This window comes from Hippocampus guttulatus, chromosome 7 (genome assembly GCF_054856545.1).
Source record: "Hippocampus guttulatus isolate MCC_2025c chromosome 7, RoL_Hgut_1.0, whole genome shotgun sequence".
Classification (NCBI taxonomy): domain Eukaryota; kingdom Metazoa; phylum Chordata; class Actinopteri; order Syngnathiformes; family Syngnathidae; genus Hippocampus; species Hippocampus guttulatus.
In genome coordinates, this window is record NC_141267.1 from 19,206,965 (window position 1) to 19,223,574 (window position 16,610).

Genomic DNA, 16,610 nt, shown 5'->3' on the forward strand with positions numbered 1-16,610 from the left:
GCGTGTTTGCGCGCGTGTGCGTGCGTGTGCATGCTTGTTTGTGTGTCTGTGTGTGGCTGCCTGGTGCCACGAGGGGCAGCAGTGGGCGTGCCACTTGCATAACTCTGTTGGCCGTCGTCCACAGACGACGCCCTGCATGCCCGCTGACCGATGCCTGCCACGTCCAAAACCTTTCACTGTGCCGCGTGTTTGTTTGTCACTGAACACACATATGTGAAGCATTTGAGCTTTTGTTTTTTTACCGGCAGGTTTTTGCGTTTGTAGTTCCTCCTGTCCGTTAAAATTGCTGATATTAATCACTTGCCCCAATTTGAACGTCATCTTACAAGATGAAGGAAAATTACTTTGGAAGATTGTTCCACATTGTTAAGAAATTCACAGTTTTTAATGCATTATGTGGAAATAAGAGGATTGTTCTACTGATGAAAAAGCCCGAAATGGCCGATTGCTTTAAAAAGGAATGAAAACATTCTGTTGTGTTGAACTCAACAGGCTTATAATGGGAGAAAAACCTTGAGGTGTGGTCATCCTTGAGCTCTACCGTACTGAGGACCAACCAAACATCCTTAGTCCTTGTGTTCTGATGGGGGTTTAGATCGACCCACTTCGAAATGTTGCTTTTGTTTTTTTCAACTCAAAAAAATGTGAATACTTCCTACTACATGTGATGCACTGTACGAGGTTGTTGTCATTGTGAAGTCCAGTGAACACCTTTGGATTGTGTAGTAGTAGGTTGTGAGCCTGTTTTTGTTATTTGTGTATAAATGTATTTTTTTGTGCTGTGGTTTTCCAGTTAATAAGCTCTATGAGCTCCATAGCCGAACACTGTTTGCCCTCCCTGCTGCGTACGCTGTTCGACTGGTACCGACGCCAGAGTGGCACCGAAGATGAGTCGTACGAGTACAGGCCTCGTTCCAGCACAAAGTCCAAAGGGTGAGATGCAACGTTGAAGTCGATTACATTTTCTTTTCTGCATTTTTTCCCATTTCTCCTCTCATGGCTTTTCTTTATTTTGTTTTGTTTTGTTTTGCAGAGATGAGCTGCACCGAGATAAAGACTACCTTCTGGAGAGGAGGGATTTAGCCATAGATTTCATGTTTTGCCTGGTATCAGTGGAAGTTCTCAAACGGGTGAGCGGTTGTTACTGCTTTGAATGGCGCTTTGCATTTTCCATTGTTTTCCCTTTGCGTGGCAGAGGTAGAAAAAGTACTTCCACTTAATTGAAACTTGTTCACTGCCTACAGCCACCAAATGTGCATTGTATCCTCGAGGGATGACATTGAAAGAGTAAAAGTATAAATAATTGTCTGAAGAAAAATAGTTAAGCAAAAGTTCAGATTCACCTTCTTCACTTAAGAGTTAAAAAAAAAAGTACAGACTCCGAATGAGCCTGTTGAAAATGAAAATTGCATTACTCTTAAGACATGAGCCGTTGTTGACTTTAAAATGTCCGAACCTCACATGACCCTTCCAAATCCCACCATATTATCTCCCCCGTGCTATCAAACGTAATTCATATTTTTATTTTTCTCAAGTTAATAAAAAAAAAAAGTAATCCTACAGTATGGATACATCTCTTTAGCAACACTCCTCAAAATTAATGATCACTTAATGATCACATGACCGGAGTGAGCCAAACTGTGGCTACCACTAATGATAATGCAAATTCAACCACTGTATGTAAGGAGAGCGGACTGAAGGAGAGGAGGAACTTGAGAGTACCACAAACAACTCTGAAATTACAGAGTTCAGCATTACGAGGATTGCATCGTTGATGTGACTCATATGCCGTAATCGACTTTAGTACAGTAACAAAGTATTTGCACTTAGTTACTTCTTACCACTGGTGCCTGGCGGGACTACTGTAAAGCAGGGAGTGTCCCCATGTGCATTATTAGTTTTGTCTATGAATAGCACATACAAAGGACAATTTCTTTTCCCTTTTCAAAAGCTTAATTGTTTTAAGGAATGCGCTTTACTGTTGTCATTGAGGCCTTTACCCACAGGGGGTGCCTCGTAAATCAACACTTGCACCATTTCCAGCCTTGGTGCGTAGCCAAAGGAGACATCCAAATTTTTAAGCAACATTCCCAAAGCCGTACCCACGGGAGACCAGCTCTAACTTGCCCATGGCTTTGCTCCTGATGGAAATGAAATGTTGCAATGTGAGGATTAAAAAAAAAAAAGTATCACTGCTGACTAATAAGAGTAATTTGTTCATGTTTGTCACAGATTCCTCTTCATCCAGTGCCGGACGCTTTAGTACATGAAGTTCTAAACCTGGCATTTAAGCACTTTAAACACAAAGAGGGGTAAGTAAGCACAACCACATTCATGTTCATTGCCTTTGAACACAGCATTTGACTCTGCCCTTGTCTCATTGTCTGATTTGTCTTTATTGCTTGTCATTGTTTGGCGTTCAATATTTATTCATCTACGCCACATTGTTTCAGTTGCGGTATTTATTTTTAAGTGCTCTATGAATAAAGTTGTTTGATTTGTTGCATGACCACGCATGTGACTCAAAACACTTGTATCTAAAATAATCTTTCACTAATCTTTTTGTTTGTTTGTTTGGAATGGAAATGCAATAATCCATCACAGCTTTCCAAAAACCCCCGCCAAGAAATACTTTTGTAACATGATTTTGAATAAGAAAAGTTGCACTCTCTGCAGTATTGTACCTATCACGACATCGATGCGAGTTTCATTAACACGTCTGTGATGTTTTGCTTTGTGCATTAACATCAAGCTGGTGCTGTTTATGGTTTGCTTTTCTATAGGTTTAAAGTAACCTTTGTGTACTCATTGAAAATGACGTGACCGGCTGATACTTTGATCTCATTACAGATACTGTGGCCCCAACACAGGCAACGTGCACATCATCGCAGACTTGTACGCAGAGGTCATTGGAGTTCTCACACAGTCAAAGTTAGTCTTTTTTTTGTTTTGTTTTGTTTCTGTCTGATATCCAACACATCATATTGCAAGTCACTGCAAGGGAATTATGGAAAACAAAAATTTAAAAGAAAAAAAACACCATTGAAGAAACATTTGTGCTATTTGATAAATATATTGAAAAGAGAATAAAATCTGAAATTTCATGGCCGTCTTTGCTGGTACCTACAAAAGGTATATAAATTGTTCTGTACTTTACTGTACATAGACAGCAGCAGAGTCACACATACTGATATACACGTATTAATCAGATAGAAACTACCAACCAAGTCAAAATAAATACAAACAGCAACAATGAATAGAAATTGAAATATATATCTTTTTTGAAACCAGAAAAAGTGAATTCTGTTAAATTAGGATGTTGCCTGTTGGTACGTGCAATTCCTGCACTTATTGTAGTTCTATGTATTTTACATTTGATTTGTGGATGGTTCTTCGTCTCTCCTAACTGAATACAGTTTTGGCTTTTAGTACAGGAAGACTGTGAAATTTTTAAGCTTGCAAATACCACTTTGTACAAATAATGATAATAATAAAGCTAACACTATATCTATTAAAAACTAAACAAAGCATCTAAAAACAAGCTACCATTAATCAAAACCAGCAAACCTGCTCTAAAAATGAATAAGAGCCATATTATAATCTTCCGCCTGTTTGTACATGTTTTTAGGTTTTTAGCAGTGACAAAAAAGTTCAACACAGAGCTGGACGAGCTCCGGAAAAAAGAGCAGAGTCCCTACATCGTACAGTGCATCATCAGTCTCATCATGGGCATGAAGTTCTTCCGGGTCAAAATGTACCCCGTGGAGGATTTCGAGGCGTCCTTTCTGTTCATGCAGGTGAATTACCCACTAATGGAAAGCTTTTTTTTTTTGTTTTTTTTTAAATGCCATATCCTTGATATTCATCTTAAGCTCCATATACTAGTACACACTCTGTGTTCTCGCTATTAAGACAATTTCGCGCACTGGCACCTTTTTTTTCCCCCCGCTCCTACCTTCCACCGTCATCTGTTGTCATTTAGTGCACAGTTTTGCCTTACGATGAACATGTACCGGTAGTTGTTCTCCTACGAGCGAAGCCTACACGGACCTTTAGCTTAATGTCAAGGATGTGGAGTAAACGTTCCAATGGCTCGCCGCACACAAGGACATACCCATAAACAATTGTCATAATTACTATCTGCTGATAAGATTGTTTGCTGAATCACACCAGACGTTATTTTTTTCTTTACGACTTTACCGCTCTGTTCAAAGCCGGTAGCGCCTCATAAAACCCAATGAATAACTGCCAGAGGTTTTGCCAAGAAGTACGCGCATGTCTTCATAAGATTCCCTTTCCCATTCATCTCTTCGCAAGGCATTCCTTGCTGCCTCGTAAGAGCCTTTTAACGAAGCGCACGGTGGTTTATGTCCTCATTTCATCCCGCCTCGGTTTTGTAACGGTGTTGAGTTCAAATTGTGTGGCTAATAAATAGCTTTTTTTTTTTCTGCACCCACATTACAAAACGGCCACAGTCAAAACTATTTCCTCTCCACTGTAAATAATCCGTCAATTGTGATTTAAAAAAATTACAAACACTGTTTTAAGTAACATTTTTAACATTCTGAATGTGCATAAAAAATAACGTACGAGTTAATATTCATCTTATCGATGAATATTAACTCATACGTTATTTTTCATTACTACCTCTCAGTAATGAAAATAAAATAGTGTTCAGAGTAATTTTAATTAAATACCATTATTTGGCAACACATCTTATCTTCAGTCTTGAGAGCTATCATTTAAAATGTGAAGAAATAGTGTGAAAGGCCCAAATTGGAATATCGCCAAGTTAGTTTGCGCAGGAAAGTTGGAAATTGGGCCTTCTCATTGGCCGAATGCCGCATGTTCAAGTCAATTACTTCCTTAAAAGTGTGACCTCATGTCTTTGTAGGAGTGTGCCCAATACTTCCTGGAAGTGAAGGACAAGGACATAAAACACGCACTAGCTGGCCTTTTTGTGGAGATCCTCATCCCAGTTGCGGCCGTGAGTGAAGCCAGTTCCCTTTATTCTCTCCTGTCCATACGAATGCCTGTCTCGGAGTGTAATTGTGTTATTTGGAGGACCGTCTCCCGGTAATAAGTTTTGTCTTTGTCCTCCAGGCGGTGAAAAATGAAGTCAACGTGCCGTGCCTGAAGAACTTTGTGGAGAAGCTGTACCAGACCACGTTTGACCTTAGCTCCAGAAAGAAGCACTCTTTGGTTAGTACTTATTTCCTCCAAAACATATGATATAATATCTGTAGTTCATTCTTATTTTTCACATTGGATTATCGCAAATGCAAACAAAGGTGCTTAAATTCTCATACAATGAGGGACGACCCTGCTTAAGTGAGGAATGACTTGTGGGCGCCCTTTGGGGACCCCCTGTAGAATAAAAGCTGCAATGGCTTAGCGTACCCCTCTGGGTTTTCTCATGCAGACTTGTCAAGCATTTCTCCAGATAAGGATTGTCACGTTCCTATCGTGCATGTTGTTTCTGATAGACACTTTTTTTTTGCCCGTCCAGGCCCTTTATCCCTTGGTGACCTGCTTGCTGTGTGTCAGTCAGAAACAGTTCTTCCTCAACAACTGGCATATCTTCCTGCAGAACTGCCTCTCACACCTAAAGGTAACGCCCCGAGGTTTGCAATCCGTACAGCTTGCACAAAGGCTGTATGGAGACTGCGGGCTGGGCTCGACAATGCCTTAATTCACTTTTGAATCCTCATGACTGGAGTTGCGTAATCCCGCGCTGGTATTTTGGTGAGAGAAAGCAACAGTGTGACTATTTTGCTTTCATTGTTGTGATGAATAACTTGTTGCTGCCGATTGAATTAGAAGCTGCATTGGTTGTGACTGGCGTGCCTTGTGTGTTGAAGATCATAATGTTCTTTCCCTCTTATTGTCAAGCGGCATATCTGGACAGGAATAGCACTTGATTACAGTGGCTGGTAATATAGGCATTTTTTTTCCCCCACAAAAATGCATGTTTCAATGCAGGACAAAATGCCAAGTGATCTATATTTAAGTGACTTGTGAGCGTTTAAGTGGGTTACACATTCATTCATTCATTTTCTGAGCCGCTTTATCCTCACAAGGGTCGCGGGGGGTGCTGGAGCCTATCCCAGCCGTCATCGGGCAGTAGGCGGGGGACACCCTGAACCGGTTGCCAGCCAATCGCAGGGCACAAAGAGACGAACAACCATCCACACTCACACTCACACTAAAGGACAATTTAGAGTGTTCAATCAACCTGCATGTTTTTGAAATGCGGGAAGAAACCGGAGTACCCAGAGAAAACCCACGCAGGGCCGGGAAGAACATGCAACTCCACACACGGAGGCCGGAGCTGGAATTAGCACGCTACCTCTGCACTGTGAGGTCAACGCGCTAACCACTGAACCACCAGGCCGCCCATGGGTTACACATATAACAATTTTAGACCGTGCAACTGATTTTAAAAATATGAGAGAGCCCACCAATGCCGTTCTCTACTGCACTATTTCAAAGGCATTACGATATTATTTCTATTTTCCAAGCGGATTGAGGAGGGGAAAAAAACCCATCCTTCACACATCCCACACCACAGGATAATTGCTTTATCTTTTAGAGACATCTGACAATCAGGTCTTCCTGACTGTAATCAGATGAGTGGAAAAAGGCTCAAATTCGACTCGATTATTGCTGTGTGTGTGTACCCCGCTTAAAGTAAGCTCAGTGGATTTTAACAAGCTCTGTGATGAAATTCTTTGCACCAAAATGTTATTTTAGTATTTCCAAGTGCTGTTTTTACTCAGGTCTGTGAATGTCAGTGAAATCTAGTCTCCTTGTCCCTTATCACTTTCGAATTGACAGAATGATCCAACTCAATGACTCTTGTTTCTACTCGCATGTTGATTGATTGTTGTGGAGATTGTTTGGTGGTTTCCATGTGCATCGGTGGTGTGTGTACCACCATTGTGATTTTGAGTAGTTAGCCTCTTCTCAATAATAAGTCTCTTTGGGTGCCAATACTGATTCTGGTTCAGGATTTAGGATCATTTTTAGGGTTATTAATGTTGTTGTCATTATATGAATGATTTTTTCCCATATTACCATTCGTTTTAACCCTGTGGCATCTCAATTACTGTACTTAAACTACAAGGACTTACGCACACACAAACCTTGAGCGGCGTTTTTGTTGTCCAGAGCTTGTTGCTAACCAAAACAGCAACCTTAAAGCACATAAACGCGATACAATGACAGTCAACAAAATCGCTCGAAAACAGCATTCGCGTGTTCTACGAGACACATACCCAGAGTTTCTGTCAAGTTGTCGAATGCGGGGATTGGCGTTTGGCCATAAGTCCACTGCATGCACCGCACGCTTTGATCCGCTTAACTGATTGATAAGTGTAACTTGGCGGGTCGGTGATGAAGTGCTGCCGCCACAAATAAAAATGCAGTCACTGTTTTTGCCGCCTTTATGGGCACTCTTGTTTTTCCTACTCTGTTCTATTAGCTTGGTTAACCCCTGTTCTCTGTCATCATGAAAAGGAAAGCCGTACTCTGCGTTGGCCCCACAGCGGAGTTGGGCATGCTTAGCAGTGGCTCATTTACATGAGACAGGATTGCCCCGTCATAACAGGCCAAAATCATCAGTTTATTTTTCGGCGCAAACGTTCAGATTTTCTTTTCCCACTACAGTGCATGAAGGCTTAGCATCGTGCCAAGCACATGAGAGCATCGGGACACTCATTGTATTTGCATGCCAGGATGGAGGGAGGCATTTTGCTACTGCTGGGAATGCCAGACAAGGATTTCACAGAGAACAAAGGGGCAATTTGTCAAAAACTCAACAACTCTGTAAAAAATAACACATGGGCTGGGTAGTAATTGCCTTCCTACCAGCCCCCCTCCCACTCTCTTATCCATGTCAGGCAATTGGTATTTGCTTGCCGTGATGGTTCTGTCCAGTTTTAAATTTGCCACAGGATTAAAATGTGACCCGTGCTTTACTCAAATCTTGTCTAAAATACAGCTTGTCGCTTTGAAAACTTGGTCGACGTTTTTGTGTTTTGTTTGCCGTTTCTTTCAAGCACAATTTATTCATTTATTTTTAACGTACAGTGGAACCTCAGAGGTTCAAAACACACCATGCCGATTAATTTCCAGATTGTTCAAAGTTGTTAAAAAAAATCCCCATATGAAGTTGTCATGTAAAATGATGTTATGTTTAAAAAAAAAAAAAAAACATTTTCAACCAGCCAGTCTGAGCCCAGTAGTTCCTCACAGTTATTTTACATACATGTTGACTTTTGGGGTGTTCCACTGTACGTGAAATTCCCGCTCCCTTGTGTCTTGTGCTCACATCACCTCCGGTCTGTCTTCCGTTGTCTGCTCATGTGACTTAAACTGCAGGCCACAAATCGCGCTGATTCACTCACAACCAATACATGAGTTAACAGCCAGCAAACGCTTCTGTCTCATTCGCTGACAACCACATCACTCACAAGGCCAGGCCCCACACTAAGTCACGGATGTTACAGTAGAACGTGAGGATGATGATCCCAAGCGGACAAAAATAATACCTACATCTCACATGGACGTTATTGTTTTTAAAAATGCCAAATCAATCTTTAATAATCGATGGGATAATCATTAGAATTCCCGATAGCGGCCTGTCATGCGCAGGAATTTTTGGATGGATCAAACGTGAATTTTGCTATTTTTAGATTAGTCTTTTTAGAGGACGTTGTACAAAAAGTAGCGAAGGATTGAATAGTTGGACATTAAAAAGTATCGAGTGAGTCAAATTTACATTTTGTTAAGGTCGTAGTGCATTTTAGGTTGAGCCTGCAATGTCCCCAAAAGCAAACTACAGTATCCAAAACTTTTCATGCGTCCGGGATTAGCATGACAGGTTTTGTTTTCTTCTTATTTTTATGTTAATAACTCGCATGTTTTATGTGTCTGTGCTTGCTTTCCTCACCAACCTTCATTCCTTGCCTGCTGTCATTTTATTTCTCCCCCACCCCTCCCCACCCTCACCCCAACTACCACCCACATTCACCCGCTCCAGATGCCGTCTAACAACAGCATCCGGAAGCAGATTGAGACGCTGCAGGTAAGTTGTTGGGCATCCTCGTGACATCACGTCTCTGCATGCCTGGTGAAGGCTAACATTACTGGGACGGGGGGCTTTCCATAGCTTCCAAAGCAAAAGTATGAGGAAAGTTGATGGTGTCAATATGGTGTGCATTCATGATTATTGTCAAATAGATTATGTACCATTGTTGGAGAAAAGTCTTCTTTGGTTTCTCGTTTGTTGACTGATTTTTGCTTTGATGGAGTACAGTATCATAAGAAATGCCATGTTTCATATTGTTTGAATGGATGCCTTCATTATTTTAACATAACTGAAATGGTATGTAAAGAATTGGTTTGTGCATCATAATTTATTGTAGGTCCCTTTCTAGTGTGCATGCTTTGGGCACCAAGGGGCAGTGTAATACAAAAGCGTTGGACACAATGACTCAATCAGCTGCAGTGATATTAGTTGTTTTTCCATAGAGGATAAAGAATATATACCTGTGAGAATGATTATAGTATGTGTAGCTGCATTATTTGTGTTCAAATATCCATTGTTTAAAGGGTTATAACATTGCAATGGCTTTCTAGTTTTATTTGGCAGTCTATGGCCTTTTTGGAGTGTGCTATCTTGAAGATAGCTGACTTTTGTTTGGCAAAGTTATGTGGTTTGGTTAAATGCAAAATGTGTAATTCTTTGTTTTATGATTAGTTTGATGGGAAATTTTCAATTGGGAGTGGCAATTTAAATAAATAATTAAATGCCCCATTTTCTTTGGGGGGGGGGCTATACTCATATTAAAACCCTGTTTTTATTTGTCCATTTCTCACTACTTCTTTTATTTTGAAATTGTTACTGTTTGACAGGGACCAAGCAAAAAAATCTTGTTCTTATGTCTCGCATGACAAATTCTCCCATCCTGCTGTTTGGCAAACCAGGTTGACATTTGCATGATGAAAGCGCCCAGTAGAAATATGCGCATGAAAGCACAAAGATGAGTTTAGTCATGCGCGCTCCTATCTGAGGTCTGTTGCCCTGTGTCCGTCTACAAGCTTTCGAGACGGATTAGACGGGCTGCTGCCGAAAGGCATTTCTTGGGGTTTAGTTATGCAGAAATGTTTGACGCCGATGCTGTCGCTTCTCCTTTTTTATGCTTAAGTCAAGACAGATTTTTTTGCATGTAATTTGGCAGCACAGTGTAGCTGTAAAACTTTGCTTCCAGCAAAGTGTAGCTGGAAGCAAAGTCATGAATAAATATTAAAAATAAATGATTGTTTTTAGATTTTTGTCAGTTGTTGTTTTTGCCAGAAATTTCTAATGTTTTATGTAATTATTTTGTGCCATAAAAGTCACAAAGATGTTTTCTTTGTCTGATATGTCAGATTGTCTATTTTTTTTTTTGATGGGGGGGGTCCGTTTTTTCGACAGGTTTTTGTCAATTTTTTAAAAAATCCATATTATGTTAGATTTGTATCAATTTTGGTCCGATTTTTATCGTATGTGTATGTTTTTTTTTCTTATTGTTTTATAAAACAATTGCTTCAGGTCTCTGGGATAACCGGCAAAAATTGCTCCTCAAAATTAAAAAGCTTATTCTCAAATTAAGTGATTAGCAAAACTTTTTGTCAAAGAAGAAAAAACATTTTGAGCCATGACTAATTATTTTGAAGCATAATCCAAATTTGTACACAAGTCGGAGCAAGCCATAGTCCAATACTAACCTAGCCCAGTAGTTAAAATGGACATGGAAATAAAATATGATTCTAAAAAAAATGAAAAACATCATCAGAATCGTGCCCTTGGACCTTGGCAGGTTGAATCCATCTTAAATGTAAACCGAAATTCGGTTGCTCACGCGTGCGTCCCTGTTCTTATTCCCGCAGAACAAAGACCCCAAAATGTCCCGAGTGGCTCTGGAGTCACTGTACCGGCTGCTGTGGGTGTACATTATCAGGATCAAGTGTGAGAGCAACACTGTCACGCAGAGGTCAGTCCAGGCATTTATCTTTCATTGATATCAAACAGCAAGTATAAACACTTGATTGTGATCGAGCGGGCACACCACGTATTTTTTCCTTGTAAGTTAAAGCAAAAAAAAAAAAAAAAAAGACAAAAAAATTGTTGAGTCACTTATATCTCCAGTCACCACTGTGTTTTGAAACTCAAAAATGGGCGCCTGATGTTCTTTTTCTGTGTTCTTCCTCATTCTCCTCCTAGTCGACTACTCAGCATTGTTTCAGCACTTTTCCCCAAAGGCTCCCGCAGTGTGGTGCCGCGGGACACGCCCCTCAACATATTTGTTAGAATTATCCAGTTCATAGCTCAGGTAACTCCCCGAAAAAAAAAGCTGGATTTCTTTTTCTTTCTTGAGTCCCGGTCCGTGCCTTAGATTGTCTGCTTTGTCTCTGGATGCTAGGAAAGACTGGACTTTGCCATGAAGGAGATCATCTATGACCTCCTCTGTGTAGGCAAGTTTCACAAAACCTTCACCATCAACCCAGAGGTAAAGCTTCACCAACAAACTTTATTATTTTTTTAAAATATATTGTTAGTCCACTCTTTTGTCATCTCCCTCCCAGAGGATGAATATCGGCCTGCGAGCCTTCCTGGTGATTGCCAACAGCCTGCAGCAAAAGGACAGTGAGCCCCCCATGCCCACCACCAGCATCATCATGCCCTCTGGGAATACACTGCGCGTTAAAAAGATCTTCCTCAACACCACACTCACTGACGAGGAGGCCAAGGTCATCGGTACGCTTGAGTCATGACAGGTTTCGAGGCAGCAGGGGCTAAGTTTGCTCACTTCAAAAATATCTTAATAAGTGGCCAATATTTATAGCTGGTTATTGGTTATATATACAGTATGAACTGGATATCAAAAGTCTAAACACCCCTTTTCAAATACGAAGTTTTCTCTTCAAGAGGGCAAGTAAAAAGAAAACTTTTGAGATATTGTGGTCGTGTGAATGTGCCCACCCTCCTATAACGGGATCTGGCAGTGTTCAGAATGTATGAGTCGCGTTCAAACTCATGTTAAATGGCAGGCAGTATGCACCAGCCACAAAAAGTTTGGGGGATTAGGGTAGTCCAGTACTATAGCAGATCAGCGATAAATGATAATTTGTCACTTCCAGGCATGTCCTTGTACTACCCGCAAGTGAGGAAAGCCTTGGATAATATCCTGAGACACCTGGACAAGGAGGTGGGACGCTCCATGAGCATGACCAGCGTCCAAATGTCTAACAAGGAGCCAGAGGATATGATCACGTATGTCCTCTGTGTGGGTCTGCTTGGGTGTTTCACATATTCATTTTGACTGGGACTTGATTGGTTGACAGGGGAGAAAGGAAACCAAAGATCGATCTCTTCCGCACGTGTGTCGCTGCCATTCCGAGACTGATACCAGATGGCATGAGCAGACAAGATCTCATCGAGCTTCTTGCCAAGTATGTCTTCTTTTTGAGTACAGTGGCACCATGACTGAGTGCCCCAACTTGAGTTTTTCATTTTTTTTTTAAAAACACTTTTAATTTATTTGCTTTGTGTTGTGAGCCAAAATTTGAGCTACAAGCGAGCTTTAGTGAAGTGGGGGGGGGGGATACAGCATTTAAAATGATGTGATGCCCAAACTTCTGGGCAAGGAGAGCCACTGTCGCTGATGATCTTTATTGAACACTCCAACACACAAGTACAAGATGAAAACACTTGCAAGGCGTTGCGGTCGGTCACACCCAGACGCTCACACGCAGACAAATTGGCCAAGTTCCCGTCACTCACAAGGCCATGCTCCATAAAGACAAACAAAGAACAAAACAGCTGGTGTTGTGAGGCGGTTCTTCCCAATGTAGAGTAATGACACGAAATGAAGCTGGTTTATTTCTTTTCATTTTCATTCAGTTTTATTATCATTAGTGTTTAATATAGGTAATTCATAATGAGCACATTTCGGTGAGTGAGAATTATTTGTGGATTTTCGCTGTTCACCGTTTCGTTTGGTCCCTATTCAACCGATAATAGTGAAGATCCACTATATTTTTCTTTTCTTGGTGTTTTTAAGAGCAGGCTGCAAAGGATAAACATTTTTATCAACTTAAACGGTGTCTCTCCACCGCTATCTGCTATTTTATTGTATGGTTTCACTGTACGATCATATTAAGCTCCCACCTTCCCCAATTTCTTCTCCATTCTCCCCCAGGCTGACTATCCATATGGACGAGGAGCTCCGCGGCTTAGCCTTCACCTCTCTCCAAGCCCTCATGGTGGACTTTCCGGAGTGGCGCGAGGACGTGCTGTCGGGCTTTGTCTACTTCATCATGCGTGAGGTGACGGATGTGCACCCCACGCTGCTGGATAACTCGGTCAAGATGCTCTTGCAGCTCATCAGTCAGTGGAGGCAGGTGGCGCAGAGCAACAACAGGGGCCACGATGTGCAGGTCTATCCCTCTTATGAGTGTCTACATAATAATTTTTTCAAAGAACACATGCAGTTAATGACTCTTCCTTAACACGAGGTTGTCTCCACAGAGTTCGACCAGCAGCCATTCTGTTTTTATGGAGCGCTCATTGCTTGGTGTGCTCCACATGGTGGAAGGTTTGGCCATGGTGGTGCTCTGCAGCTGTCGCCCTGCCACGCGCAGGCTGGGTGTCAATGTCCTGAAGGAGGTTCGCGCATTGCATACTGCACTGGGCATTGGCAAGGTAATAAGGAAAATAATTATCATCATCATAATTGTAATATGATGAAGCATAATTGTGCTACTTTCGAAGCAGCGGTTCTCTGTCGAGGGGAAATGTAAGATAAAGTTATCTGGTACCCCAAACCACAGACGTTTTGTGGTCTCACAGCAAAGTGATAATACAATATGAGGTCCACTTTCTTGTTTTTGGTCTAAAACAAAAAGCTTAAATGGTGTTCACTTATATGATCTTTAGCGGAGTCACAAAGTTGCTGCTGCGACGGTCGCCTGACTGAGTCCTGCCCGCTGATTTGCAAAACGCTGACTTAGCACTTCATTTTCTCTTGCCGTCTATGCACGCTGATTCACTTATTGAAGATTTTGTCACTTCTTCCTACTGTTCAGTCAATCAATAGACCCATTAGTTTTTGAGCGGCTCCCTTTTTGAGACAGTGTTAATACTTGATCATGTAAAATTGCACATAATAAAAGCTACTTTGACAATAATATCGAGGATGATACACTGTATATTGCCCGCCGCTTGCATGAACTACTAATTCAACATCATTTATTGCACTTTGCGGACCCCTAATTGACAGCTAGTGGACCACCAAGTGTCCTTGGACCTTGTTTTTTTTTTTAAACATCAAAAGAGTGAATTCTTCTCTGAAATTTTCTCTCCGCCACTCTTTTAGGGTGATGAGGAATTGGCAATAGATGTCATGGATAGACTGAGTGCATCAGTGTTGGAGAGCTTCATTCATCTCACTGGTGCTGATCAGGTAAACTACTTTCTCCCATGATGGGGGCAGAAAAAAAATGGTAAAAATGTAAATTGTACATGTGTGCACCTGTTTTTTGCTTAATTATTGGGCCTAATATGCAGCTATAGTTTCATGTTGATCATTATTGTGGGACTGGGAGAGCCCAGATATTTTTTGAGGTCGTACTTGGTATAAAAATCCTGAGCCACTACTTTAGATTAAAGTTCCAAATGTATGAAAAAATTCCTGCTGACTTTAAAAGTTGATGCCGTTGTCTTGACCTCCTTTCCAGACCAACCTGCTGTACTGTCCCAGCGGCATCGACCTCCAATCGCTGGCGGAGTGGAGCTCGTCTCCCATCAGCCACCAGTTTGATGTAGTGAGCCCGTCACACATCTGGGTGTTTGCGCATGTCACGCAGGGCCAAGACCCCTGGGTCATCAGCTTGTCCAGCTACCTGTGCCAGGAGAACCTGCCTAAGCATTGCCCAAGCGCTCTCAACTACGCCTGGATGTTTGCTTACACCCGCCTGCAGCTGCTCTCTCCACAAGTTGACATCAAGTATAGTCAACAGTGACATCGAGTACTCTCTATGGATTTGACTGATTTCACTTTGACGTTGCCTGTGATTTGTCCACCCGCAGTAGCCCCATCAATGCCAAAAAAGTGAACAGCCTGAGCAGCAGCGACTCCTATGTCAGCCTCTGGCGGAATTACCTGATCCTCTGCTGCAGCTCGGCCTCCTCGTCCTCATCCCCCTCATGCTCCTCCTCGTCCGCCTCAGGCTCCGTCCGCTGTTCCCCGTCCGAGACGCTGGCGTCAACGCCGGACAGCGGCTACAGCTATGATTCCAAGGTCAGGAAGGCTCGCCAGTTTGGGAATGTCCCAATTAGATGATTTTAAGGCCACCACACACCTGGCTCACTGCTTCTGACCTGTCCAGTATAATTCTGTTCTTTACTGCTGTGTCATGTTCCGGCTTGTCCTGTCCAGTCCTGTCCCTTAATTCTTAATCAAGTCTGTCCTGTCATATCTTTTTTTTTCATCCAGTTCTGTCGTGTCGTTAGTCATCCTGCCCTGTCCTGCTCTGCTTTGTCCTATGCTGCCCTGCCTTGCGCATTACAATCCAGTCCTCTTCTCGTCTGGTCCACCATGTCTGTCTATTATGTACTTAACATGTCCTATTGTGTCCTATTAGCTACTCGTACCCTTTACTGGTATAGCGCTGCCTTACCAGTCCACATTTAAAGATACAATCCAACTTCTGTGTTCATGTATAATATGAGTTTTTGCTTTGATGCCATCTTTTAGCCAACAAACTATGTTGAAGTGAGGCAAGGAGCTTCATTTTGTCCGTCCATAGCCTTATCACCATCTTTTGGCATCACTTGTAAATATAAACCTTGCTGTACTGTTGTTCTGCAGTTGTTGTTTATCATAATCAACTAGCACCTAGAATTTCTACAGTAATTTTTTATTTGTTTTATTTAAAGTGTTCCGCTTTTTTTTCCCCTAGATTGTGGGCACTCCCTCCCCTTCCTCACTGTTCAAACACATTGTTCCAATGATGCGCTCCGAGAACATGGACATCACAGAGTCTCTCGTGCTGGGACTTGGCAGGACCAACCCTGTGGCCTTCAGGTACGGGCCTCCCTCGACATCAACCAACATTTACTTAGTTGTGAATGTCACGTGCTAATGGAACGACTTCTACATCAACAGAGAGTTGATAGAGGAGCTAAATCCTATCATAAAAGAAGCTATGGAAAGAAGACCTGAAGTAAGTTGGGGGCAGAGGTGGGAGTGAGTCGCCTATGTCTCAAATCTTAACCTTCAAGTTTCAAGCAAGTCACTGTGTCAAATAATCAAGCGAGTCAAGTGGAGTACCACTAAATTTGCTCTGGTCTCAGTCGAGTCGAGTCTTGACTACCAAGCAAGCCATTTAAATCGAAGACTTAATTCTGAGTCGTGTTCACATGAAGTGAATCAAACACGTTGATGCTCTTTTTGCTTGGCAGAACATGAAGCGACGCCGGCGCCGCGACATCCTCAGGGTCCAGCTGGTCCGGATTTTTGAGCTCTTGGCTGACGCTGGCGTCATCAGTCAGATGTACGGGA

At 42.0% G+C, this 16,610-nt stretch overlaps 1 protein-coding gene across 9 annotated transcripts in view; it reads left to right on the plus strand.

Annotated features, from left to right (window-relative positions):
• The window catches only part of fryl (furry homolog, like), a 70,256-nt gene that overhangs the window by 26,852 nt on the left and 26,794 nt on the right, over positions 1 to 16,610 (plus strand). For 7 of the 9 annotated variants that reach the window (XM_086116283.1, XM_086116284.1, XM_086116279.1 and 4 more), the window contains 23 exons: positions 794 to 933; positions 1,034 to 1,130; positions 2,233 to 2,312; positions 2,851 to 2,931; positions 3,629 to 3,797; positions 4,895 to 4,987; positions 5,104 to 5,202; positions 5,510 to 5,611; positions 9,044 to 9,088; positions 10,936 to 11,039; positions 11,270 to 11,378; positions 11,469 to 11,555; positions 11,632 to 11,803; positions 12,187 to 12,319; positions 12,391 to 12,498; positions 13,248 to 13,485; positions 13,577 to 13,750; positions 14,424 to 14,510; positions 14,785 to 15,053; positions 15,137 to 15,347; positions 16,009 to 16,133; positions 16,215 to 16,272; positions 16,511 to 16,602. In XM_086116283.1, the coding sequence (XP_085972409.1) occupies positions 794 to 933; positions 1,034 to 1,130; positions 2,233 to 2,312; positions 2,851 to 2,931; positions 3,629 to 3,797; positions 4,895 to 4,987; positions 5,104 to 5,202; positions 5,510 to 5,611; positions 9,044 to 9,088; positions 10,936 to 11,039; positions 11,270 to 11,378; positions 11,469 to 11,555; positions 11,632 to 11,803; positions 12,187 to 12,319; positions 12,391 to 12,498; positions 13,248 to 13,485; positions 13,577 to 13,750; positions 14,424 to 14,510; positions 14,785 to 15,053; positions 15,137 to 15,347; positions 16,009 to 16,133; positions 16,215 to 16,272; positions 16,511 to 16,602 (2,873 nt within the window). The remainder of the gene's footprint in view (positions 1 to 793; positions 934 to 1,033; positions 1,131 to 2,232; positions 2,313 to 2,850; positions 2,932 to 3,628; positions 3,798 to 4,894; positions 4,988 to 5,103; positions 5,203 to 5,509; positions 5,612 to 9,043; positions 9,089 to 10,935; positions 11,040 to 11,269; positions 11,379 to 11,468; positions 11,556 to 11,631; positions 11,804 to 12,186; positions 12,320 to 12,390; positions 12,499 to 13,247; positions 13,486 to 13,576; positions 13,751 to 14,423; positions 14,511 to 14,784; positions 15,054 to 15,136; positions 15,348 to 16,008; positions 16,134 to 16,214; positions 16,273 to 16,510; positions 16,603 to 16,610) is intronic. The other 2 variants (XM_086116278.1, XM_086116285.1) reach the window with 1 other exon arrangement.